This window comes from Parus major, chromosome 5 (assembly GCF_001522545.3).
Source record: "Parus major isolate Abel chromosome 5, Parus_major1.1, whole genome shotgun sequence".
In the NCBI taxonomy this organism is placed as follows: Eukaryota; Metazoa; Chordata; class Aves; order Passeriformes; family Paridae; genus Parus; species Parus major.
The window spans coordinates 44,246,413-44,274,015 of record NC_031774.1 but is presented as its reverse complement, the minus strand read 5'-3'; the positions used below and the strand labels follow the sequence as shown (position 1 = coordinate 44,274,015).

Here is a 27,603-nt window from a genome sequence, read left to right as displayed (position 1 = left end):
AAAACTCAGGTCATTCTTACTACTATGTTAGAGGTGAGAAGAAAAGTTGCTAGAATAGATATTCTCTGATTCAGTTATCAGCTGAGCTGCTGTCAAAGAAAGTCTTTTCACATTCTGTAAATAATTCTGGATAGTTATTGCTTAAGTAAGTGCCCTTGTGGCTGTATATGTATTACAAGTGCTTTCAGACATGGGATGTAGATCAATTAATAGAGGGAGAGAATTTTTATGGTTAAGAGCCTTGTAGTGCAACTCTGGGGAGGAGGAAGTTGTGTAAATTTTCTAGGTGCAATTTGATGGTTCTGATATTACTTCACTTTATTCTTCTTTACAGCTCTCACTGCATGCATAATGCAGTGCTTTACTGTTGAGTTGGAGTACAATCTCAGGAAATCAAATAATTTCTGTGTACTGCCTACTCCAAAAAATTGATTCCTTCCTTGTTAAAACACTAAACTTCTCTTACAGGGTAAATATGACAGTCACTTGTGACATCTACATAGAAAAACCTCGTGATGGAGGCGTGTTTATTGCAGGAAGAGTTGACAATGGTGGGATATATGTGCGACGTACCAAAGGAGTTTTCTTCTGGGTTTTTGCAGATGGCACCTACAGAGTCACTGGTGACCTAGGTAAGCAGCTCTTTGCAAAAGTGGATACTGGCATATGAACATGTCATTTTGGTAACTTGGATAAAAATGGGTAACATTCAGATTTTATAGTTCACTTGTCATGACTATGAATTTAACCAGTTGTGTTCTAATGATGGTCACTTTTCATAAGTAGAGAAAGCATCTGGAGGCTACTGGCTGGCCCTTTTCTCAGGCTCAGCTTTCTGGAGTTTTTGGTTTTCCACTAACAAAGTCTGTTTTATACTAGCAGATAGGAGCTATTTTGCTTTTCATAAATACTCTGATACAATATTAATTACAGAAAGATTTGATCTGTATTCTTAAACTACACATAAAAAAAAATAAATCCTGATTGACATGAAATGGCTTTTCTTAGAGAGCAGTTCATCTTACATCTGGCTTAAGTGATGATCATAAGTGGCCTCCTTTTTCCTCAAATTATGCATTCTCCTCTTAGTGTAGCTCAGTGGAGCGAGCACATGTTCTGCTTGTGATGCTAACGTTCTTGTGTGTTTATCTGTAGAGCACTTCACGGGCACATGGAAGAGTGTATGATAATACTTCATCAATAGCTAAAAGTTCTTTTCAATTTGTTTTGGCTTAGTGGTATATTTAGTTGTTTAAATGCATTTCCTGCCATTTCATGAGTATAAATTAAAATTTTCAATAGTTTCTGTTGAGTCAACTGTAACTTCCAGATCTACAGTATATCTGATCATATACTTTTTTTTGTGTGTGTCTGTGTTCCTTTCCACTTTTACCATGGAGAGGTAGCATAAAGAGGGTTTTAAATAGCTTCTCTTAATGTACCAGTGCTCCCTATGGAAACTTTACAGTGTGTAATTCCATAAAAACTTAAGTTTCAGCTGTATGAAAATACATACTTGTGTTTAGGATCGACTCTATTTTTTATTTGTAATAAGACCTAGCAACATTACCTGGTTAGTTTTGCAGGCTGTCAGAAATAAGTTTTCCTGGATGAAATGAGTAAATTTTGATCAACCATCCTGTTATTTCAGGCTGAGACTCTTGTTACACAATATGATAATTTTTTCTGTACAGTTATTTTCAGTCATCTTCATATTTTTCTAGAAGGGAGCCTGAATGTTAAATTATCTTGCAGCAAAAACTGCCTACTGAATAAATGAGGACTTGTAGCACTTAATTTTTATCAGGTCTTCATCTTCCCTCCAGGTGTCATTCACACCCCACTTTTGCTTAGCTTAAATTTTGGGTAGAGATAAGCAACACAACAGTGTGGCATCTCAAACCCTGTGATTTAAAATAGTTTCAAACAATACATAAACAAGAACGAGCAGTGATAGCTACTGTCACACTTTGTGAACCTGTACTCTCCATTGAGTGAATCCTCATCTCATGCCAAATTGCCAAGAGCATTGAGGATTTCAGTGAGAAAACAGTTCTGGCAGAACAAGAGAATGTACTGATAATGCAGAGTCCAGGTTTACATGTTAAGCCTTCCAAATTGGTAAAATGTTAATCCTGAAAACTTCTGAAAAATAGATACTATTTTTCTTTCACTGGCTTGGTATTTATCAGTTTCAGCAAAGGGCTGAAGTTACACTTTGCTAATTTAAACATGTTTTGCAGCTGGAGAGGAAATATTAATGAAAGGACTTGCTGGTGTCCGGGATAATGCATGGCACACACTCACTCTCAACATTCAGGTAAGGACTCAGGCAAAAAGCTAGAAAACCAGTTATGACACTTCCAATCCTAAATGGTTTACACAACACTGTGCTATACTATTGATGATGGCTTTGCATTAGTTTAGCCTATCAAAAATATAAACAATATCTGTTATATTAAACCAATGCTAAAATAACCTTACCAAGTTCTGCTGCCTGTATTTTAAAAGAGATCTTGAGAATTTGTAGAAGGTACAGAAAATAACTGGAAAGCTGAATTGAAAGCTAGAGGTAGAAGGGTGAGAGTCTCATTTAATTTGATGGAAAGATGATGGCCTGGCTTCCTGTTCTTAGGACAGTGAGTAAATTACTAAGGTAGCCTGTGTTACAAATCTGTCTCCCACCAGTTCCCTTTGCAGGCTAAGGCCATGTATGGGGAGCTAGTAAAGGACTGGGAAACTCAGGTAAACTGAGTTCCTTCTCTGCTGTGGTGGAAGAGCACAGGCATTATGTTACTGTATAGGTGGGCTGCACATCATGAGAAGTCTGTCTGCATTTTTTTCCTTCCTTCCCACTCCACCCTTTTTGACCAGAGTGACTTGGGGAGGAAAGTAGCTCCAAACTGTACTTTAAATATCCCTGTGCAATTCGATGGGTGCAAGTACCTAAAAGGCTTTAAATTCCTCTTCTGAATGCCTTTGTCTAATTTAGCCTTTGCAACTGCAACTGGCTTGAAATGTGGGGAAGCTTGAATCCTAGCTGGGGAGATTTATTACAGAAGGTAACGCTTTTAAAGTTATGCACTGAGTCACTCATGTTAAAATGCCACTGAGTATTAGAAGCTGGTTTTTGTCCCTCATACTATCACTTTTGGAGACAAAGGGACACTTGTGTCTAAGGCATTCACCAGAATGGATGTAGTTCAGTTTTGGTTTTGGTACACCTACATTTATGACAGTGCATGCCATCTGTAAAATGGGCCAAGATACTGGGTTACTGAAGATGAACATTAATCACTTAAAACAGTGTTGGGAATTTTAAAATCACAATGCTTCTAACTTCCATCAGTGTTGTTAAAGTATTTTGTACCTCGTATGCCTTTGATGTAATGAGTGAAGTAGAGAGCCATCTTTATAATTCTCACACTGAGTCCTTGAAAGACATTCTTGGAATTTACCTGTAATTGTCTTTCAGATGAAGAAATACAGGTAAACTGAAGTACTTTTTCCTAAATACTGTTTAGTGGAATGCACAGAAGATAAACTGTAATTTTTCCTGAAACTGCTTTTAATTTCTACATCTTGAAGTGGCTTGAGTGATACTTGAAGGTTCTGCTATCTCCCCTTTCTTTTGGCTTAATGACTAAATTACATCTTTCTTTACTTTTGACTTCTGCCTAATTCTGCAGAATCAGTGCCAAGTGTATCACATCACCTTAAGAAAGTTGGGCTGTTTTGAAAGTGCCTGATATAAGGAAGAGGAAAACCAGTTTACCCTTCAGGTTCTACACTGAGTTAGCAAAGCTGTGAGTAGGAGAAGAGGAGCCTTTAATGTATTCACTGTAAAGGCATTAGATCTATTTCAAAGAGCTGATAGACACCAGAGGATTCTATGCAATATTTAGATGCATCTTTGCATGAAAAATGTGTGAAATGTAGTTGAAAGTTGACTTGACAACCTTCTGCTTTGTCTTGTGTCCCATGTGAGCAGGCTCAGTGTATACACAGACCCTGGAAAACAAAGCTAACATTTTCTTTTTTGTAACAGGGCAACTCCGCCTCAGGACTGTTAAATGGTTATCCACTCTGGGAGAATGTCACCATTTCTAAACCACAGAACGGCTGGGCTGCTCTCGGAACTCGCTCGTTTGAGTTGGCACAGTTTGACAACTTCCAGGTTGAAGCTTGCTGAGGTGGCTTTGGCATTTGGAGAACCTGGTTCTCATGTTACTTTGAAAAAGAGCCAAGTCAAACTTGGAGGAGAGCTGACTGCCAAACTGTGATTGATCTCTTGGCAAAGAGTCTGGATTCGGTCCGTGTTATTTGTTAAAGGTTTACTTGAGTAGATATCAACATGATTGTAGCTTTATCCCCTATTGCTGTGGGATTTTTGCCCTTCAGTTTTTAGGGGTAAATTTTAGTTCAAGATAATGACGAAAACAAATTCTTGGATTTAGATATCTTTTAATAACAACATCTTAACTTACCTGCTCACTTCTAAGATAACTTTAGAAGTTAACAGAAGACAGATGCATCTTAAGCTGCATTTTTTAACACTTCCACTATTATGTCCATTGCTTTCACTGTGAAAGAAAAAGTTAAATGCCAGTAAGCCTTATGAGCCAGTGGGCCCCATACTTTTGTAGGTCTATCATTCTCAAATTTCATTTGGATAAAGTACCTAGATTTCCTATAGTAAAAAAAAAAGATGTTTTGTCTGTTTTTTTTGGTGCAGTCTGTGACTAGACATTACAGTACTCCAAGTGCATTTGATTACTTCTTTCAGCTTCCGTTGCCAGCCCTAAAATATATCCTATTTTCAGTGGAATGGAAATGTGCCTTATGACTGATCAGGGAGTGCAGGATGTGGCTTATTTCTAATCTACCTCCTCTTTCCACTGAAAGGGTTGAAATGGATGAAAAGATACCATAACTTACAGTTTGTTGATGATAATATTGTGGGGTTTTTTGCATAGTGCAAAGAGTGAAAACATTGCATCATGGATATTTTCATGTCAGGAAACTGGCCTTTTGTTCCTAGAAACTTGGGCAAACATCTCTCTCTTTTGATGGTTTTAGAGCTTTGAATAGAAAATAATTAAAGCCTAACAATGGTATTTAGTTTATTATATTACTGTGGCACAGAGGAGATGTGGCTACTATCACTTCCTATAAAAGAAATTAAAAAAAAAAACCCAAAAATCAGTCTTGGCCTTTAAGAGTTTGCAACCTGATCATAAGGTGACATGGTGGACACAGAGGGAATGGTTTAGTGTGCCAAGCAGTGGAAATGACACAAGAGTGTCTGTTTTTAAACTTTTCCTAGCCATCATGGAGTGAAGTTCAGAGGATAATTCAGATCCTTGGGAATGGAGGGATTCTGTTTAGCTGTTGCTTCATTTTATTTTTTTCCCAAGTTACTGTGTTATAAAAAAAAAAAAACGATTGAGAATATGAAGTACTGAATGGGTTTTTCCTCACATACATTTGCAGTTCAGTCAGTCCCAGAATTTTTCATGTTTGTTATTGTTCAGTTTGAATGAAGATGATGTTTATTCCCATAATGAAACATGCTTCCTGTGTCCATCTACTTTTCGCATTCACATCCTGTTTAATTGACAAGCAAGTCGTTCCACATACTTGCTAGGGCTCTACTCTAGCTGTATGAGGCCCTTTGTAGCAGGCAACATCTGGGAAAAAAGATTTGCAGTGTACTTTGATTCATAGAGATTATTCTTCTGATCCCCTTTATTTTGAAGGCTGAGTCCAGTAATTGTTAACTTCAGTCTTTGAAGCTGTCATCTTATATAAAGTTAATGTTATACAGATCAATCCTGGAAAATTTTTATAAAGTTGATCTTCCGTTTTCATTTTTAGAGAAGAGTTCTTAAAATTCCATCTCTAGTAAGTAAAAATGTTGTGTCTTTTAGCTGTTATATTGATACTACTTATTCATACTTGGAAATTTCATACATGACAGTAACCTTGGAAAATGGTGTAAACCACTAAACTTTAAAAACTAGCAGAAGGCTTCCAAATGTGAAGTAACTGTTTACTTAAGTGGGTGAAAAGTGAAAGGCAATTTTCCACGTATGGATGCAGATCTATTCATTACTTGCTTGATTTCCTAAGGAATGTCACTGGTCACTCCACATGTGAAGGAATCTAATTTTAGGTCCTCGTATTCAAGTAATATGAGTATAATAATCTGAGAATAAATTTATTTTAGCTGTGAGGATTTTCATTTGGATGCTTCTTGGAGTCTTCCTGGTAGCTTCTGTGGCTGCAAGCAGAGAGATCAGCAATGATGTAGTTATTCCAAAGGAGCTGTCTGTTTTTTTAGCCTTCTAATGCACTAGTGTAATGAACTGTACCATTATATTGTGTACTAAACACAATGTATTTTATCACTGGAAATGTTGATTTTTTTTTTTTTTCCCCTAATCTTAATTTACAGTGTTTGAGGATTAAAGTGTTATGAACAGAGTAAGTGATTTAATGGTGACATAATGTTATTCATCTTTATATGCCTGTAATTCTTCACCCTTCAGTAGACTGTAATATGTTTGGCAATAACAAGCTGTCGGGTTTTTCACTGAGGAGTGGATTTATGTTGTTGATTATAAATGCTAATCATTCCAAATGGACAAATAAAACACTTAAAAATGCTTTATTTGTGTAGAATGCTTCTGTAAAATGGGTCTTGGTTTTCTTCAGCAAGAGAGCTGACAAGTTTTCCATTGTGATTTCTGATAATTATGCTTGGCATTAACTTAATTGAATTGGAAGAGTATAGCTAACCAGTCCTTATTAAAAATACCTCAAAATCCATATGCATTAGGACTTGTACTATTGATAAAATGATTTTCTTATACCATTCAATATACATTTTGCTTCTTTCTGGTTTCTTGATTTGGATATTATTTTTTAATTTAGTTAAGGGAATTAAATTGTATTTCAGGACCAGTGATACAAAACTGTATCACTCATAAAACTAAGGTCTTATGAGATTTAGCTGAAAGCTAGGTTTGGAAACAGTGTTGTAAGGATGTACTTCTGTTGTTTAAAGACCCCTGTATTTTGAATATCCTTTTGAATCTATCTTCAAACACCCTATTTTTGTTTTTTTTTTTAAGCTAAATTTTAGGGTTTGATTTTACAAGGAGAAATTCCATAGAACTAGTTATGTTTCTCAGTCCATCATGCCAGGAGATATGACTTACCCAGGAATTATTGCCTTCCAGTAACCAGGTACGTGCTACCACCTACACAAGCACTGCATCAAAATCAATTCTGTCCCTACTCTGCCACCCTACCGTTTGAGGTTAGACATGGGCAGTTGTTGGGATTTTTTTTGCTCCTGCAAAACACTATGACTCCTTTGCTTTAAAATTACAGGAGACTCTTTAGGCTCCTTTTGCAGCTGCCTCTTTGTATCTGTATCAAAAATAAATATCTACTTCCAGATTTGAGTGGTAGTGGTTTGCTTTTGCCTTGTACAATCAGTTTTATTGCATCGTAACAACAGGTTGTTTTCACTTAATAAATTTTCATTGGTTTACCTTGAGTTTCTATCCAGAGTCCATTTTCTGAAGGGGAGTGGGTATTATGAAATTAACCATCATAATTATAGCTGTTTTTGATGATTTTAGCAGTATGGCCAAAGACGGACAGTGCTTGGGGACTTTATTATCCTCTCTTTGATGTTTTGGTATTTTTGTTTCTTTATTTTTTGTTTGTTTGTGTGGCTTTTGTTTGTTCATTTGTGGTTTTTGGCTTGTGTTTTTTTGTTTGTTTTCGTTTGTTTTTAAACCCTTTGTAAGTACTCCATTCATACAAGTCTAGGACATGCTGGGAGTGGCAGACAGGCAGGTTGTAAAAATCCTCTAGTTTTGAAGACTTCCTAGGCTGGTAGTGGAATCACCAGGTAGCTTTTTTAGAATTCTGAGAGTAATGTGCATTGAAAAGTCAGCATGAGCAAATTCCTCTTGCTGTGCTCCTTCCATTTATGCCCAAGTGTCGCTGAAACAATAAGGGTTGTGTTTCTAGAACTTGTGTTCTAAAAAAAGCCCAAAACGCCCACTAGTAATTGAGCAGAGGAAAATGTGTGCTGCAGCAGTGTTGCCAAGCTTTTTCTGTGTGCCAAGATACTTCTCTGCGGTTTTCATAATGGCTAAGAAAACAACTGTGAAACTCTGCTTTTCCCCTCAAGGAATCATATTTGGATAAGGTTAGAAACAGAGACACAACCCAACACCAGTTTTGTCAGGGGCTCCTGGTACCTTTGCAATGAGTGCATTAAACCTAACTCTTTTATGTACCCCAGGTTAAACCTGGACATGTCTCTGGAAAGCAGAGATGAAAGTATGCTAAAAGTATTTGTTGGAATGTTGACTTTTTAATTTTTTTAATGCTTTTTCTGTTGGTATCAAGTGTACCTGTCTGAGTTTAACTTGACTTAGTGCAGGAAAACAGTAATTTTTGGTTTTGCTGTGCTCACAGATGCATTTCAAAGACAATAGTGTAGTAGAGGGGGGCTCAGTACAGAATTAACTTGAAGATATGTAGGAGGAAACTGAACCTAGTGTGCAATATTATTCTAATTTTATGCAGCCATGGTCTGGGAATCCTTCATGGTCTAAAACAGAGGAGGTAACACCAAAATGACTATTAAAAAAATAAAAAAAAAATCACCAACAAAAAAACCCCAAACTGCACACATGCTCCCAAATAGTATAGGGAAAAGTAAAGAACAATCTGGATTTAACTTGGCATCCTTTGTTCAGTTTCTGCTGGAAAATACAGCTGTCTTCCTTACTCTTTTCCATGGACAATGATTCAGTTAAAAAGTTAAAATGCCTATAGAGAATACAAGACTTCATTGTTGCTAAAAAGCAAATGTTTATCTAATTATAGGCACTGCTGTTTCCCAAAAACAGTATAATCAGAAAAGGTTAGAAAACATGAGAATAGGTTATGCAGCTGAAAGGCATGTCTGTGATGTGTGAATCATTCCTGCTCCAGCTTGCAAATATTCCTTCCCTGTGAGCATAGCTGCAGAGCTCTATGGGAAGGGCAAATATTTCTCTGTTACTGCCACCCCCCTTCCAAGTTTTTTGGAAGTTTTGTGTACATTGGCCAATCTGAGATCACACAGGAGTGACTCTGTAGCATCTTAGTTTGATTATATAGTGTTAACAGAGTCATTTGAAGGAGCAGCTGGCAAGGTCTAGCAGCAAATCCTGTTAAGGATGTCCATATTCCCTTCTGATGTGATTGCTCTTGTAGTGGGAGCAATAAATGGGAGTGTTCTCTGGCAGGAGATCTGGCAGGTTTTGTGCTGAACGGAGGTGCACACAAATGGCTCGGTGCAGAGATCTGTAAAGCTTCACTGGGATGCACAAGGTCTCTGGCATAAGCTGTCTATTTCCTGTTCAGTCTAAGATTGCTGTTTAATGGTAATGATTTTTTTTCTTGCTTTTCTTTCTTATGAGCTCAGCTGATACTTTGTCCTGAATAAATTGTTTTGCCAGCATTATACAAAACGTGCTCCATGCAGGAGGGCAAGCCTGTACCAGAAGGAGGAGGCTGAGAATACTCTGTTGATCATTCAGCCCATCTTGCTAAACAGACTGTACATTTTTAGGGCCTGCCTTAGTAAAGTGCTGAGACAAAAGGCTGAGAGAGCTTCCACTTCTCTTTTGTAAGTGGCTATTCTATGGATTTTGAAACAAACAGCATCATTGCTTTTGTTTGTGATCTGTGTAAGGGATGCAGGGAGATCATTCAGCCTTTCTTCCCAATTCAAGAAAAAAACAAGATTGATACTACAGAATGTATCTTGTATGTATTCACTTGTAGGATGGATTGAGTCCTTCATGAAACACCTGTGACTCTACCTTGAGAGATGAAGTACTTTTGTTAGATGAATGCTTTCATACAGATATGTTAACGGTGAGCACCCACTCCCCAGGCCAGTGGAAGTTTCTCTTATGGTGTTACTTCACATGGGAGACTCATTTCAAATACCATAGTATGACAAAAATATTTTTTCTAAATATTAGTTCTAGTAGATCTCCACAACAAAAATTCCAGCCTCCCCAAATGTAAATACATTCAGTACATTGGTTTCATTCTCCTTTCCTGTTTGCATTTAAAATTGTTATTACTTTGAGATATCTGTTGCCCTTCTCAAGCAAATACTTAGCCACATGAAAATGCAACAATCTTCATCTTTTCAACAATTGAATCTTTTTACCTTTGTATTGCAGCTAAGTATATTTTGTTGTGCTGAATCTGATTATTACCACTTCACTTGATGTTTATAATAAATAAATAAATAAAATTAATCTATGCCAAGATCTGATTCAAGGAAGCATCAGAAGGGCCATGTAGGCATCTAAAATTTCCTGTAGTGTTTTAGCCCCCAGGACACAAGTCACCTTAACTGTATTTTTCATTTCTCCCACACACTCTCCAGCACCATATAGGGTGGCCTCCTGGGTAACATTCTCAATGGTTGAAGGTGGGTTTTTTTCTAGTGTGTAACATAGATGGGTTTTTGATCACTTTTATTATATAATCAGGCGCTGGAATATAATAGTCTGGAGGAGATTCTTTCTTTTCCTTTGACCCACGTTTCTTTGGTATTTATTTATTTTTTATTTTTTCTTCAAGAAGCCTGATGCAGAGAGGGTGCTTGGTTGGTTTTATTACATCAAACCTGATTACAGTAATTCTGTGTTTAGAAATCTCCCTGATGAGCATATACTGCATCCTCAGATGCCTTTGAAGACTTCTGCTGGGTTAGTTATCTGTGCTAAATCATTTCAGAAAGCAGTTTCTCTGAAAAAGTAGCTATTTTCTGCTACAGTAATATTCTGATTCTAAGTGTGGTGGTGTTTTCTGCCCTTTGATCTTTTTGCCTTGCATTTTGTAACTGAAACATCTTTTCCTTCCAATTTCTACCACTTCAAAAGATGGTGGGCTACATTGCGCTTTAATCTGCAAGGACCTTGGCACCATGCAAATATTACCAGGGTCCTCTACTGCAAATGAGAGAAATGTGTGTTGCATGTTGCATTTTTCTGATGCTCTAGAGACTCTCTAGGTTTTCTCTGTTGGCACAGTGCTCTGAAATCAGAATATAATGAGTTTGCATATGAACATGTACTGAGTTTTCAAAATGTACTCTTCTGGTTTTAAGTGATTATGGAACACTGTGTATAGTCCTTTTTAAAAATTCACCGTATTAAAATTCACTATAGTTTAAAATTAAATAATTAATAATTAAATTTAATACAGTTGCCAGAGCTTTAAATGAGTGGTGGATGGAGGTTTGGAATACATTCTAATGTTGTTCCTGGGTTCACTTCACATGCCTCCATTTCCTCATGAGGAAACACACAGGGATACCATGACACTGAGCACCCTTGCTTAGTGGACCTGAAACAGAGCTGCTCCTGTAGCTTCCTTCCTATGAAGACTTAATGCCTTAGTGGGGACGTTGATTGAAAGCTCGGTGTCACCTCCTGTTAAAATTGTGAGGAAATGACTGCCCTGAGAACAAGCCACTGCGGGTGTGCCTCAGCTGTGCGTTACAGGTGGTGGGGAAGGGATGACTTTATTTTCATTTGAATCTGCCACTGAACATGCTGCCTTTTTTACTCGTTGTGTCTGCATAGAACAGGGATAATGCTCTACCTCTAATGATAGTCACAGTATGTGTGGGGATCTCTTCACAGAGTTTTGGGAAGGACTCCATTGATTCAGTGCACATTGGAATCCTGTGGGTTCACAGTCTGGCAGTCTCACAGCAGAGGAAAAACAGGCAAGAGTGGTGGAGTCAGTGAGCTGAAACATAACGTCACTAACAGCTGCCCACTACCTGCAAGGAGATCTTCCGAAAAAGGGAAGGGAACATTCTGTACTTCACAGAGCTGGCTTTCTGAGGAGCCAGTAGAATGGAGATGACTAGGGTTGGAAATAGCTTTGTTTGATACAGAAACACATAGTGGAATGATGTAAAGCTTACATGGTGTCTTCTCAGGGTTGGATCAGTCCCTGTGTATTTAACATGACTTGAAAAGATAGGAGGAGTGTTATTGCATCTGTACAAGCCCGAGTCCATAATATGCTCTCATGTCCAGGCTCTCTCCATTTTTTTAGTGAGAAAAATTATGTAAATTGTACCCAGCAAAAGAGCAGAACGGTAGGAGAGAAAAGCAATGCCAAGTCCACCTTTCTATATGCAGTCACCTTTCCCCAGTGTTGTTTTCCTGAAGCTAATGAGAACTGCTCACATTATTGTGTCAGGAGCCACTTCTCCTCTGGAGACCCAAGTCCCTGTGAAAAGTCTTTCAGTCCTAACCAAAACCAGATAAACAGCATTGCTATTCCGGTTCACTGAGTGTGACTGACACGGTATTTGAAATCACCACTCAGCCCAGACAGTCAGGAGGGGTAGCTCATACTTCAGGCTGCAAAAAAAACCCCACCTCATTACAGAAAGTCTGAACTGTTCTCAGAAAAAAAAAACCCTAAAAAAAAATCTATAGTGGTATCACAAAGATTGGTTTCCGAATGAAAAATTGAGGTTTGACATGAACCTTAGGACTTTTTATCTTTTGTGACAAGTTCGTAAAGCAAAAGAGGCCCTTGCAGTCTGTGCTGGAGGCACTAGATGGCAGCGGAGGCACGGCTAACAAAAGAGCTGTCTTGCTGGCTTTGGGGCCAGCTTCTCCGAGCCATGGAAAACAAGGAATGAAGGCAGCTTTACTTGAGAAGAAAGATAAGGTTGAGACTACGGGCTGCCGTCTGTGCACAAAACTCAAGGCTTCCCTTACAAGGAATGCTAATTCCTCCTTTAATAATTTTGCATCTCCTTAAGGCAGATTAACCTATAAAAACCCAAATGCTTTGTAAAGCATCTATTACCTACAGTGGATTGCCTGGATCAAAACCCTTAAATGAAGAAAAAGCCAATTTCCAATTGCTGCCAGTGGCACAGGTTTTGTGTGAGTCTTGGTAATTTTTAACTTGTGTTCAAGCTAAGAAAGGATCTGCAGTGATTATTTTTAGAGTACAATGAGTTTGGTCTTTACTGCTACAGCCTATATCCTAAAATCTTCCACATGCCACAGCCCCACTATCAGAAGGTTTCCCTGCGCGCTGTGTGCAGCTGCATCTGCTCTGAGACTGACTGGGAGAGCTGTGCTCGTGCACAGGTGGATCACAGGGTGAAACCCCAGACTCGAGCGAAGAAGAATGCTGTGCAGGAGCTTTTTACAGTCTACAGCTGCAAGATGGTTATTTCCCAGCAGTTCGAGGTTTTCTGAGGTGTGGGGCTCATGTTTTCTGCTGAAGTTTTAAAATTTGAAATTGATAGCTTGGGCAGCTGCAAGGGATGGAGACACTGTGAGAAAGAAGCAGCATATTTGTACTGAGAGGAATTGTCATCCAGCTTAGACTTAAGCAAGGCAGTTCTTTACTCAGTGGGGTCTGGAGACAAGGAATAGCAGTACCCCAGTAAACATGTGGAGGTGGGACACAAAAATCACATCTGAAATTGGAACTGACTTTGGGGCGATGGAGAAACAAGAAGTCAACAGTGTGAAAGCAGGGGAGGATGGGTTTGTCCATTATCAAGTGTCTCAGAGCATCATAATCTGAAATATGGGAGAGGTAAATGAGCTGTGATTACAGGGAAAGCAATTCACTCCCTCATGCCAGGTTTTCAAAAGCTTTATGTGCTGTAGGTTAATAGCCAGCTATTTGCTTTCACTCTGGATTAAGCCCCAGGCTTCCTGAGGTGATGTCCTTCCCTGTCCCTCACAGACCGCCACGGTCAGGCAGCTCAGCTCTGCACATCAGTGTGGGCTAGCTCAGCTCAGCCTCTCCAGCAGCACCTTACTCAAGGAAATCCTTAGTTATGGGTTCCCTGGTTTTCTTTCTGTACCTTTTGCATTATCCTAAGAGACTACCTGGATGTATGCAGGGACTAGGAAGCAGAAGGTCTTTATGTAAACTAAAACAAAGATACAAGATCCTGACATGCCTAACATCGAAAAGTACTGCTATGCCTTCTCTTCAGTAAAACAAAATGAGAAGTTTTTCTGATTTTGACAGAGATTATTACAATACCTAGAGGATGTGTGAAACTGGAGTGGGGATTTTCTGTAGCCCTGCTTTTATGTAAGGCATCCATGAGGTTTGATTCTCTTAAAGGGTGGATATACCATTTGTGGGGTGGGGAGAATGCACAAGACAAGGAACTTGGTGCTTATTTCCCTTATGTGGCTAATAAGACCAGTATTTCATGTGAGTTTCTGTGGGAGAATAAGATTGTTTTCTGTGGTAGGGTCAAGACCCTCTGTCTAATGAGAGGTAATGCTTTTTTAAAAACTACAGAAATTTTGATTATTGGTTTATAATCTTAACACTGTCTGTGTATTTTTTGGTCTGTTTTCTTTATGAAATTCCTCTGAGTGCTGGTTATTTTTACAGGCCTTTAGGTGCTCTGTGCTTCTGGATCATGGCTCTTTTCCTTGTTTGCTCTGACAGAAAGTGATCTTCAGGAACATCTCAGGTTTTCATTTTGCTTTTCCTTGCTATAACTTTAGTCTCCTGTGCAAAAGTGAGAAAGAAATGTGGTTACTGAACTTTGACAGGTTTTTCGTTTCACCCACAGCTCTTTGAAGGCAAATCTCTTACCAAAAACGTGCTTGGATAAGTGAAGGATGTCCAAGAAACCAAAAGAGAGATCCCAAGATATCATGTGGCCTGTTGAGGACAGTGGTTATTTGCATCTATCTTTGGAGCAGGTGAATAATAGGGCCCTGTCTCAGCCAGCAGAATAACACCAAGATGACTGTGCTTTGTATAACCAGTGCAGGCATGCAGCTTGGCAGCCTGTTAGCAATGTTTTGAGTAATTTTGAAAAGCTCCTTCTGCATTATTTAGTGAGTGAATTTTTTAAGACAGAGCCTTTAGCTCCTGAGAGAGAAGGAAGAGCCCGGGCGAGGTGCTGCTGTAAATCTGTTCCTGCCAGTTTCTGGTGCTCTCCTGTTGCTGGATTCCCCCCCAGTGATGCAAAACCAGCTGTCTGGGTGTGCTGCCGGTGGGCACTGGGGCTGCCCTGTGCTGTAAGGCAGAGCACAGAGTGGTGGAGTTGAGGAGGAGGAGTTCTAGTGAGAAAACAGGTGCCAGTGCCTCAGAGGGCTGTACACCACGCTCAGCAGAGCACAGGCTTCGCAGGGCTGGATGTGGGAAACACAAGAGCAGAGCTTGTGTCAGCCCCTGGGCCAAGGGAGTGCAGTGGGGTTCCTGGGAATAGCTGGCTGAACAGCCCTCTGCTAGCTGTGGGGTGTTTTGAGTGAGGGAATGGAGCTAACTCCCAGGGGGAGTGAAGGCAGGGGTGACCTTCAGCAGGAGCTGAGGGTAGTGAGCCCTTCTGCAGATTGTTCCATGATTTCTGGTTCGGCTGCATTTGTGCGATCTGCCCTTACAACTCACTTGGGGAAGAATTCAGACTGAGAAGCCATACTAGTTCACAAAAAAATGTGCAAAAGTAAGATAAAAAGTCTGATAATTTTCCAAGATTTTCTTATGCTTGAGGCGCATAAGAACTTAAAAATAGAAATTTTTCATTGTGATTCCGTATTGAATCCATGGGGTGCGTCTGGCACATCTTCCTGTCTTAGGTTCAACCAAAAGCACCAAAATAAGTGCCTTCAGGCATGACTTCCCATCAGTATTTCATGGTAGACATGGACAGCCCTTTGTAATGCTGATTTTAGAAATACATATTACCATTCCAGAGCACAGCAGAGCAGTATTTTTCACACAGAGGAAAGAAGAACTCACAACAGAGCAACACCCAGCCTGGCAGTTGAGTTGGTGGGTCTGGATCTGGACCCTTGTTCTCTGTGCTTTACTCCTGGAAATTAAACTGACAGTCTGTTTTTCCATAATGTTGAGGCTGATTGCTATTTTGGGAGGGGGTACATGAAGCTTGACTCAGGACTCAGCCTCATCTTATGCTAGTTTACAATTGTTGTCAGATGAGTTACGATATTTGAAATGAGCTGTTGTAAAAACATATGTATGTTCTTAGCTGGCAACAAATTTTAGTATTTTAATGATGCTTAAGACAGCTCCAGCACAGAGAAGACACCCTATTAAAAACAGTAAATCAAGCTCTGCAAGCACGATAGCTGAATTAGAGTTTGAGCTATTCTAATGTCTTTGCATTCTGCTTTGTTGCTGATGTGTACACACACAGACATATAAACTGTTTGCAGTTATAGTTTTGCAATTCAGTGTGTTGCTTACAGCAACAATACATTTTAAGCAAACAACACAATATTGGATCAGCTATCACCAATAAAGCTAGTTTTGCTTCATAAAATCCTCAGTACATTCCTTTTTTTCCAAACTGAGTACCTTGTAAGCCACAATTGGAAGAAGCATCTTGTATAAAGACTAAATAATAGCTAATGGATAAATATGTTTCCCATTTACCACTGTCTGATATGGATGAGGGGCTGGGGAGGAAGGTCGAGTAGTATGGGGTAAAAACTCCCATTCTTGGTTCTGCACTGAATGACTGTGGCAGTATCCATATCTTAATAGACTGGACAAAGGAGAAATCTCAGGTACTCTGACATGAGAAGGCATCTTGAACTGTGCTCAACCTTAAATTCTTCTTTTATGGAATAGGAATATTAAACATCAACCCTAGCTCACTCTGACAGATGAGGTTTAATTTATGGGCTCTCTGCTCTCTGTGTCAGAGATCTAAACCCATGTTATCTCAGGCTTCAGAACAAGCTCAGTAGCTACTTCTCCATTTTCAGCTTCTCATACTCTCTCTGCATCTCAAACTACATGTAAACAATGTCCTTCCATCTTTTGCCTTTCAACTACAGAAGGCAACACTGCTTAAAATTCTGGTCTTTCATATTCCATGAGCCCCTGGGAAGTCAATAAATGTCAAAGAAATGTTGAGTTATTTATGTATTTATTAGGTCTATGCTACATTTCTGAGAAGGCCTTGTGGCATTTGGTCATCACATTCTTAGAAGACATGTCACAGGATAACAGTACTGTACATATATCAAAAAAAATTAGATTTTTCCCACACTACAATGAATTTGTGTTGTTCTTGAGACATTACTGGTTGGAAAAGCACTTCCTTCTTCATTATATTTGTTGCCAAATGACTTGCATAGTTCTCCTTTATTTTTTTTTTGTATGCTTTTTTAAGGATTCATAAGCAAATTTAAGTGCAAGAAGGAACCAGGCTGATTTCAGAATTTGTGCATTTCACACAATAATTTTTCTCTGAATCAGTTTCAAGTCATGAGTGCTCTCTCATAGAAAAGGCAAAAAAGAAGAATCTCATCAGGATGATGCTTAAACCTTTTGGTAGGATTCAGGTAAAGATTTATGGCTCTAACATTGGTGATAGCATCTTTCTGGCTGCATGGTTGGTACTCTGTGATGAATTGTAATCCTTCACTTATACAGTTTGGCCAGGCATACTCTGGCACTCAGCTTTGGCTAGTTACAGATATGGTCAGCACTGCCTTCCCCACTGAGTTTGAATCAAGTGGTGCAGACAGCAGCTTTCTCTCTAATCTGGATGTCCCACCCATGGATGTGATAAGCACTCTGTTGTCATACCCCACTGTAGTCCCTCTGAAAAATCATGCAGCATCAACAGCCTTGGAAACAGAAGTTATTTATAGAGACTAGAGACTCCAACCAGAGTGGCAGAGGGTCCTAGGGGTTCCCCTCTCCCCCTCCCCCTGCCCCCCATCCCATAATTTCTGTGTGTCCCTTGTTTTGACTGTGGGATGTATTTTAGAATTCACCTGAATTTGGCTTATGGCTCATCTTTTGATTTGGATGGCAATAGCAAACTAACTCTGTGTCCATTAGTGATGTTACTAATAGAAAGTCAGAACCTGTAGCTCCTGTGGTCTGCACGAAGCTTTCAGAGCAGTGTTACAAGGCAAGGGACTACACAGAAACAGAAATGTGTGGTTTGTGTAAAATAAAAAGCTGCTCTCCAAAGTTTGGCAATGAGCAGAAAGATGTGAGTCACACATAGCATGCTCGTGCTGGACTTGAAGAGATTGACTAAGGACACTGTTGACTAATTCTTTTCCTTTAATGAAAAGCTAATATGTGCTTGTTATTATCCCAGCAGGAAAGACTGCTTTCTAAGTCTTATCTACATTCAGTAAACACCCAATATGTGGCTTATCATCCATAAAGGGACAAAATGTTATGCCTTATGCCTGGATTCAAACCAGTAGTTCATGGGCGTTCGAATACTTCAAATACGTTGTGCTCAGACTACTGAGCCATGTCTTCTGAAATCCATCATCTGCTGCGGTGTGATAGTTAAAGCTGGTAAATGGGTAATGCTTATTTAATGAATTTTAATAACTTGTTTTTATGAGTAATCTGTCAGGAGGCCCCATTCTCTTTATGCATTTGTCCATCGATCTGTTTACGTGAACAGCTTTCGCTCTGTTATTTACAAATTACTCTCAGATTGTGTTGTTCTCCATTTAGAAAGTGCTGACAGTTGAGTGGACAAGATGATGTTTTTGATCAGATAATCAATGTCCAGATCATTTATGGCTGTAAATCAGAGGCCTTCCAAAATGGTCCCACGAATACTACTGGCCAGTGGCATGTGTGGTGACATGTTTTTTCTCCCAAATCGCCCATATACACAAATACATAGTTTATGATTATTTTAAAATAAAAGGAAAATCTGATGCTGTGCTAAAAGTAGAACAATTATCAGCTAATGGTTTATGGTAGTTTGGTATTGTTTTTAAGCTTTCTGGATGTATGTTGGTTACTTTCTAGGCCAATCAGGGACACAAGAACACATGCCCAGGTGATTCTGCAATAAGACATAGTGTAAGTTACATCTGGGACAGCAAGGAAGAGAAATGTAAAAAGGAATAATGGTTACCTCCAAGATATTAAATACAGGCAGATCCACATCTTGATGGCATACTCACTTAGATGGAAACACATTCACCTGAGTGTGCATAAAATATTATTACTTTTTTAATGGGTCAATTTAGCAGTAAGCCCAAGAAATCCAAGGTCAATTATTTGTATTTTTAATTACTGTAGATAATAAATAATATGGCTGCCAATGTCATTGGGGTACCATTTAACTGAGTATGAAGGTGGAGTGCTATAGGACCTTCAAGGAGGTGATAATTTCTGGCGACACAAGACTGCAGTCAACTGGGAAAGGAGTTTATTACTGACAGAATTTTTACTATGCTGGCTGTAAGTTTATTAAGCAGTATACTGCATAATTTCTGTCAGCATATTGTGTCATTTTCTGAGCTATATAATAATATTGCTTTGAACTTCTAAGTGCCTTCCATTTCTGTAGCTTCCTAAAAAGTTATGCCCATCTTAATTGCCATGGCACCTCAGAGAGGCAAAGAAATATTTTCTTCCTCCTGGGAGATCAATACTACTTTTAGCAGTGAAAGTGAAGAGAAATGACAGGCTCAAAATCCAGCTGAAGGTTTGTCAGGACTGGGCTTGCAGAGGAAGCAGCATCTTGTGTCTTAGCTGTTGGATTGACAGGTTTCAAAGCAGCTGGTCTTGGCCACAGACTTTCTGCACAACACTTAAGTAAATTCCTTTTGCTTCACTTTGCAGATGTGGCTGTATTTCCTGCTCCTGGCCTTGGCTTTTGTAGGAATGGGTTCTTTGGGGCAGTATGCTTTCTGGTGTGTGCTTTGCTCAGTGAAATGGCTGGGTTCTTTGAACATTAATCCCTGGAAACACCTCCCCTTGCCCAGAATAACAATGTATATTTACAAGAGTGCCATTTTCATTTCATCAAACTGATGCCTTGCACTTTCGTCTCCTTTAGCTTGTCTATTCTGCCTATTTATCTATTTTTATTCTAAATGGGACTACTGCAAAGCCTGTAGGAATTTTTTGAAATTTTTTTTGACTTTTTATAGCTCTTTTAAAAGCAGTAAATGTGTTTTATATAGACACAGAAGAAAGGGGAAAAAGTCACTGTGACTTGGTGTTTACCCATCAAAACAAGGAATGGAAGTAAATCCCAGGGATAGTTATTCCATTCAATAGTCCTGCTTTTTACAGAGGAGAGAATTCAGCAGCCTTGCAAGGGAGGCTAATCAAAGTGGAAAAAATGAGGGAAGGAGATTAAACTTGAGGATAAAACACCTATATTGATGAGAAATAGGTTAAGTAATGCTCTGGTTTTCAATTATGTTAGAGCAGTAGGTACTGAAGCCTGCTCATTATTTGAGGCTATAAAATGCCACATTTATTGTGTCATTTTTCTTTCAAATATTTTCCTGTTGGGCTTGTAGCTCTCACTACCTGAAATTCCCACTGGCTGTCCCAGAGAATGCTTCTCTTCCCAGCTTTATACTCAGAAATGTCAAATCCACACCTGCTAGCTCTCCCTCTCTTAAAACAGTGCTCATTGCTAACTTTTTTCATATACTCCTTGTGAAGAGAAACATCATGTCCTACTCACCCTCCTGCTGACCATCAAATCTGAGCTGACTCTGTGGGTTCATAGCCAGACAGCCCTCTGGGTCAGTCTGTCCTGGTGTCTTACTCCTCACTGAACTCTCCAGTTCCCTCAAGCTATTATTGACTCAGTTTTTCTCCACACAATGAGCATGTGACAGATCAGTTTTATTTTAGGGCCTGAGCTATTGCTTTATTAATCAAACAGAAAGTATTTGTCTTATATTTATTACTTGTCTAAGTCAATCACCATCAGCCTTCCATCAAATTCTTACCCCAAAATATGCCCAGAATGTCACATTTTTGCTTTGCTAGTCACAAGGTATCAGAACTTCTTTTCCTGCTACTTGGGGGCCTCAAACAAAAGTAAATCTCCTTACTGGCGTCTGCCTCTCTCCCTTTTACAGGTGTGCATCCTTTCTTTGATGTCAAAATATTGTCTTGGGGGTTCATACTTAATTCAGCTATTGAGATGTAAGGATTTAACTGTTGCTTTTTGCAAGTGGTCCCTTGGACTTTCTAAGAGTTTCCATGCAAATGACAATGTGTTTCCACAACAATCTGCATGGCATGCTAACTGCTATACAGGATATGTGTACTGTGTCTTCAGTATATTCCCAGCTCTATTAAGAACCGGTAATCAGTTTCACAGTAAAGATTCATGTTCTTTCTGTTGATATTTTCACTTGTTGTGGGCTATAGACTAGCAGAATATTATCCTTTAGCCTGTAACTGGTGACTTCTGTTTGCTGAATAATAACTGACTGAATTCAGACAACCAGATGAAGTAAAAAGCAAAGAGCTGTGAGCCTTGCATTGCCTCCTTTCTGTGTTACTTGATGGTTTTCCTGGTCTGATAATTATCTAATGCAGTAATAGAGAAAAGGTCAGAGTTATTGTGAGGCTGCTTCTGAACGTAATTTTTCAACTCATTTTTGACATGTCATGTATATAATCACCCAGTGATGAATATTTGCATTTCATTGCCATGATTTAGGAGGGGCTTTTTTTGCCTGTGCTTCAAATTGCTTTCAGTGCTTTCTGCAAAATGTGCTTTGCAGCAATGCAATGTACTTTCTGAGGGCATTTTAGAAATTTGATTTTGTTCTTCCCCTTCACTTCTGGTGTCAGTCTGGTGTAGGGGCAGCACGAAGGAGGTTGGAGAGTAGGGAAGGAATATGTAGAAGATTTGTAACTTAATAAGAATAAAGAATATAGTTCAGTTTATAATATCATCCTGAAAATTACTTCTCTGCAGAGATTCATGTTCAGAGGTTTTTTTAACCTGTGTGCTTATACATGCTCACAGTGAATTACTATTATTAAATCTAAAGAGGAGGGAAGCACTGGGGAGGAAACACAGTGTTTCCCTGACTTTTCCAGATCCCTGCAAATACAAAGAAGCTTGTAGGACCGACAGCACACAGCATGAGAGGTGCTCAGAGGTGTTTGTTTTGATAGTGCTTGCAGTGTTTTTGTCTCAGAAGCAGTGTTAGTATGCAGGGCAAACCATACATCTGGTTTCACTCATCTTGCCTGCGAGCCAGTTCAGTGCCTTGTGGGGAAAGGTTTAGAATAGTGGAGGTGGTAACAGCTTTTATAAGTTAAAGTTAGGGTATAAATGTATCTTCAGGGATATCTGTATGCCAGACATGTGCCACTTTGGATTCAGGCGATGGACTCATTTCCCGAGTGGTGAGCACACACACAGGGCTGTGAAGACATGAAGTGCTGTAGGGGGTTGCATCTTCTTGCAGACAGATCTTATATCATCTGTCTAAAGTGTGGGCACCATTGGTCCCATAATTCAGGAGTTTGGAGCCTTAAACCTGACAGTATTTAAGAGGTGTTTAGACAATACCCTTAATAAGTTACTTTAACTTTTTATCAGCCCTGAATTGGTTAGAGAATTGGACTAGATGATTATTGTAGGTAGCTTCCAAATGAAATATTCTATTGTAATCTGAGGTCCCTTCCAATTGAAACAATCTATTCTAGTCTAGTCTAGTCTAATCTAATCTATTCTATTCTCTCTCTATGGCTCTAAGTAAAATATCTCAGTTTTTTTCTTTAGAGAGTTCTCATGTGGCTCTCTCTCTCCTTCAGATGAATTGTTTTGTGTAATAGGTCAAGAAAAGAGTCCAGAGAGGTTTTTTATGTAGTGTTATATCTATTGACAGTAGAAACAGTTCCCACAATTATAATCTGTAATCTAAGTAGTAAATTTAATCTTTTTTGAGAGCTGTTCTCTTTCCTCAATTTGGAGTGTTTGGTCATCCCAGCCCTAACTGAAGAGGTAAGAGAGTGTCTGCTTATTATTAGTGTAAATTGCATGTTTGCAAAGAAATGTGTGAATGTAATTGAAGAGCAATGAGAATAATCAAAAGCCTAGAGAAACATGGGTTGTGAGAAAAGAAAAATTAATGTGTAGCTGTTTGATTTTCTAATATGTATAAAAGACTACTGTGAGAGGAAGGCAATAATTCATTTTCCATGCCCAGGGCACAAGTAATTATGGCTTTAAACTGCAATTCTGAATCTCTCTGAGCATTCTCCATCGGCTTGTATTTCTTTCAAGTGGCCGATTACTCACCTGCTTGGTATTCTCATAAAAGGTGCTCAGTCCCAGCCACGCAGTGTGGCTCCACCTATGAACTCTGTGCCTCTCAGGCAGGCTGCTGTGGGGCAGCTCTCTGATCCAAGTGCAGGTGGGGAAAAAATCTGGTGCAGGTTGAGCAGGGAGCCCAACAGCAGAGCAGAGGGAGGAATTTGGATCTAGGACTCCATTGTGAGACTGATACAGGAGAGGGCCACATGTGAGCCTGCAAATGAAATCACCATTCAGGGTCCTTTCACCTCTGAGAGCTTGACTTTAGCATCTTTCTCTTTTCCTCTTCATGACCTCACTGATAACCATCATATGTCCCACCCCCAATCATGACACCCTGTTCAGTGGTCTGTAATAGGTCAGAAGGCAGTTGGGCTCTCTGCACTGATAGTTAGCAATATAAATGTTATCTGTGACTGAGGGGAACTTTATATTGTTTTTTAATCTGTTGGACATCCTACTTGGAAGAAGGAATAATTTTTCAGCTGCAGGAAAACCATGGAAAGGAAATCCTTTGTTGTTGTTTGACTGATTTTCACACTGGTAAATGGAAAGAATCAATGGAAGTTACCAGCCTAGGAACATCTATCTTCCCTTTTTCCCACGTGAAAATTCCCAGTCTAAAATGAGATCAACTTTATTGGGAAATGGAACTAGAATTCAGATATTTGCATTAATATGGTGTTCTACTTCATACTCCTTACAAGACTTGTAATCAGAGCTGTCTGGATAATACTGATATCAGTTTAAGTCTTTGAGGACTTTCTCAGTCTGACAGACTACCTGTTGATTCTTGTAATTACATCTCCCATACTTGAAATCCTGGTTTTGAATCTTTTTCTTTTCTAATCAAAAAAGTGGAATTAATTTTGGTTGTGTATTTAGTGGTCCTGCCTGGGGCTACTTCACATTCATCTGGTAACCTTTAGCAACAAATGCTGTGAAGGAAAGGGAACTAAAGATGTGTGATGGCTTCTTTTAGTAACGTCATCCCTAAAACATAGTGTCCTCCATAACAATTATTCCATCTGCTGTATGGAAAATAATCTCTTAGGCTGCATTTCCCTCGTAAGAATGATACAGATGTAGGTAGCACTTCCTTGGCTGAGGATTTGGCTCATATTTCCTCTCCAGTCCCTGGATCTTTCCCCATATGGATCACAATCAGGCATGTCTGGCACTAGAGTATGTCTGCTGCTCTCTCCTTTCTCAGTCAAAGGATTTAGGGAAGAAGAGTGTCTGTTCTAAATTATAATTCTTTTTGCTTTATTCTTGATCTAAAAAGGCAGCTGTAATTCTTCAGAATCCAGCAGGAACTGAAGACTCTTTTTGAGACGGAGAAGAATATCCAGGAAGAATTTAAAGTACAAGGAACTAGGCAGGAGTCTCAGCTCCTTTGTCACACAGTGGGTAGTCAAATTTTTGAACTCACTGTTAGCACTCAGAAGCTGTGTTTGATCTTGCTATGCTGTTATGTGGATTATGCTGCTCACCAAAGTGTGATTGCTGTTGGTTTAATGCTGTAAGTAACCAAAAATCTGATGCAGCCCAATTGCCCACAGCCTTTAGGCAAACTTGCCAGAGTGCAGCTATCGGTGAGCTAGAAGAGAGCATTGCTGAAGGGTCCTGAAAAACAGCCCAGTGGAACTGCAGGCTGAGATTGACTCCAGGCCAGTACTCTGTAGCTTGTGATTCCACTGGAGCTTCTCACTGAGAGATGAAGCTCCAGGCTCAGCTGGAGCAGATCCGAGTTCTGCATACAGGGACTAGAGAAAGCAGATGGGCATTCATCATATCCATAGAACCTTACAAACCCAGCTTTCCAGGATTTGCATATAGCTGATGGATTTGAAGCTTAAACCCAGAAGGATCACAGGGAAAAAAGCCCTTACTTACATGCAGTAATATCTTTCCAACCCTACAGCTTCTAGTGCAACTGCTTCCCTGCTCTATCCTGCCTCTTTTATTTTTTTGGAGGGAAATGGCTCATTTTTCAGTTTGGTGGTAAATAGAGCTGATGACTGAAGCCAAGATGTTTTTAGACAGAATAATAACATTCTAAAAAGAATGATCCACACAAACAACTTTTGTTACTGTAATTCAGAGTCCTGCAGCATGTAAAGAAATAAATTTTGGAATTCCTTTGCAAAGAGACAGACTTTCCAGAAGCCTAACCCAGAACCTGCACCAGTTTTGCTAGATTTTTTTTCAAGATTTACAACAATTTGCTTATCTTTTTTCTGGTTCATCTTTTCCTGTTTTGCATTTGGAAGTAGTCTGTGCTGATGCAGAAAGCACTGAACTGCTGCAAATGGATCCTGATATTTTCATTCTGAGCAGAGGCAGTGAAAGGGGGAAGTCTCATGTAACTCTTCTCTGAAGATCCAGAAAATGCCTCAAAGCCCAGAGACAGACATGAGTAGCCTTACATACTCACACTAGGCACCACCCTGACATGAAGGAAAGCTCTGCAAAGAATTACTGTGATGCTCTTACCACTGTAAGAAGGACTAAAAAGATTTCATCAGAGATTTTGTGGTGCTTTTCAGGCACAGCTCTAGGTATTGAAGAAATGTGTGTCTCTGCTTGTTGTAGGGCTTGAGGAAGTTTAGTGGTTGTGAAGCTGTGAACAACAGCATCTTGACTCTGCACTGCTCTTCCCTCCCTGAATGCTCCACTTAAATTGGAAATAAACTGACCATCAAACCTAATCTTACAAAATCCTGGCAATTCCCACGTAGATACTGAAAGAAAGAGAACCTCTGCTTTACATCCCTGCCTAAAGTAGCCTTAGAGGATCGCTGTCCATTTTAGTATTCGGTTTACTCCTTTTCCATCAATAAAATTGTCCTTGACTATTTTGTGTTTGGATGTACCAAGGCCAAATGAGAATGTACTCTTGGCAATACAGATAAGTAACTTAATTGCATTTCATATATTTACTTCAGACCAACTTCAGTGAAATAAGTGCACAAACAAACCTTTCTGACGTGGGCATGTGTACAAACAACTTTGTGATCAGAAAACACCTGCACACAGAGAGCCAGTGCTCCTTTACACTTACCTAGAGCCACGCAAGCTGTACCAAAAAGGCATAATCATGTTAGACTTTTGGGGTGGAAGTATCCTTTTGAGTTTCACCTCTGCTCCATCTAATTTTCCTGGTCTTCTGCAATCTGTATTATTTTTGTAAGTAAGAGGAAACAATTTGCTTGCTAACATTACGCTGTTTTAAATAGACTTTCAGGTATAGATTTTCCATAAACCTAGAAAGCAGCCAAGCCTATCTGTTGGCTTTTAATTCTGAAATTTATTAGCTCTCCACATCCATTTCGGATACAAGCACAGTCTTTAATTGCTCCATTTTTATTCTCACAGAAGATGCAGTAAATCTTAATGGTTGTGCTTCAAACATTAAGAAGCAATGTAGTGGTTGTAGGAGAAAAGTATTCAAAACACATTAAATTAATCAGTACTTAATAACATTTCATTTTCAAGCTGTTCATCAGAATTTGTTTTGAGTTTGAAAGAGTAAATGTTGCAAGAATTCTATAAAGAGAAATCCAATTGGAACACTTTTCCCCCCCAAACTTAAGATTTCCTTATAACATTTTCCTAACTCCTCCTCCCCTTCTGAGATTTTCAGAACTATGAAAACAATATTTTTTTTGCTTTAATTATAATGCTAGTTGAGAATGTGTTATTTTGGCTACATTACCAGCTCACATACAGCTTGTTTATAGCTCTCTGCAAAGCCATTTTAATAAGGTCAGATTTGCAATTTAAATTAACTTTAATATTTCTTGCAAACTCCAGTTCTGTTTGTTTATGGAAGGGGTAAACATACTGGAAATTTATTGTTTTAAAAATACATTCCTTTGTTTCATTTTCAAATTGGTACATCAGGTAGTAAACAATCTTGACTTTATATATTTTCTTATGTGAAAGGAAGAAAATGATTTCTTTTTCTGCAGGAAGAGAAGAAAAGAATGTGGAAAAGAGAGAAAGAATGAAATCAGTTACTCAAAATGGAAATTTCATCTGAAGAAACAATACACAATGAACAATTTATTTTACAAGTGAAGATCTTTCTCCTCTTACATTTTTTTTTTTTTCTAAGGATTTTTGCTTTAAAGTTTTTTTAAATCATGTGTAAAAACAAATGCCTACATATGAATATCTTAGGACTCTTCACTGGTAATTTTTATTCCCATACTGGCACTGGATCTGAAAATTGGGCAGTTGGTCACGACACTATGATACCTCTTTTTTTTCTTTCAATTTGATGACCTTTTTCTTTCATGAGAAAATTTTCTTTCATCCCTATTTGTATCAACTACAGATACTTTCAAAGCCTAGCATTTTAGCAGCTAATGCTACACTCCTCACAGAAGACTCTATTATAAAGCCTGAACATGAAACACATTCAG

General features: G+C 39.0%; 1 protein-coding gene across 2 annotated transcripts in view; it reads left to right on the top strand.

Annotated features, from left to right (window-relative positions):
* Window positions 1-6,669, top strand: part of GALC (galactosylceramidase) — a 31,991-nt gene extending 25,322 nt beyond the window's left edge. For both annotated transcript variants that reach the window (XM_015631141.3, XM_015631142.3), the window contains exons 15-17: window positions 469-632; window positions 2,244-2,320; window positions 4,049-6,669. In XM_015631141.3, the coding sequence (XP_015486627.1) occupies window positions 469-632; window positions 2,244-2,320; window positions 4,049-4,192 (385 nt within the window). In that variant the 3' untranslated portion in view covers window positions 4,193-6,669. The remainder of the gene's footprint in view (window positions 1-468; window positions 633-2,243; window positions 2,321-4,048) is intronic.
* The last annotated feature ends 20,934 nt before the right edge of the window (window positions 6,670-27,603 follow it).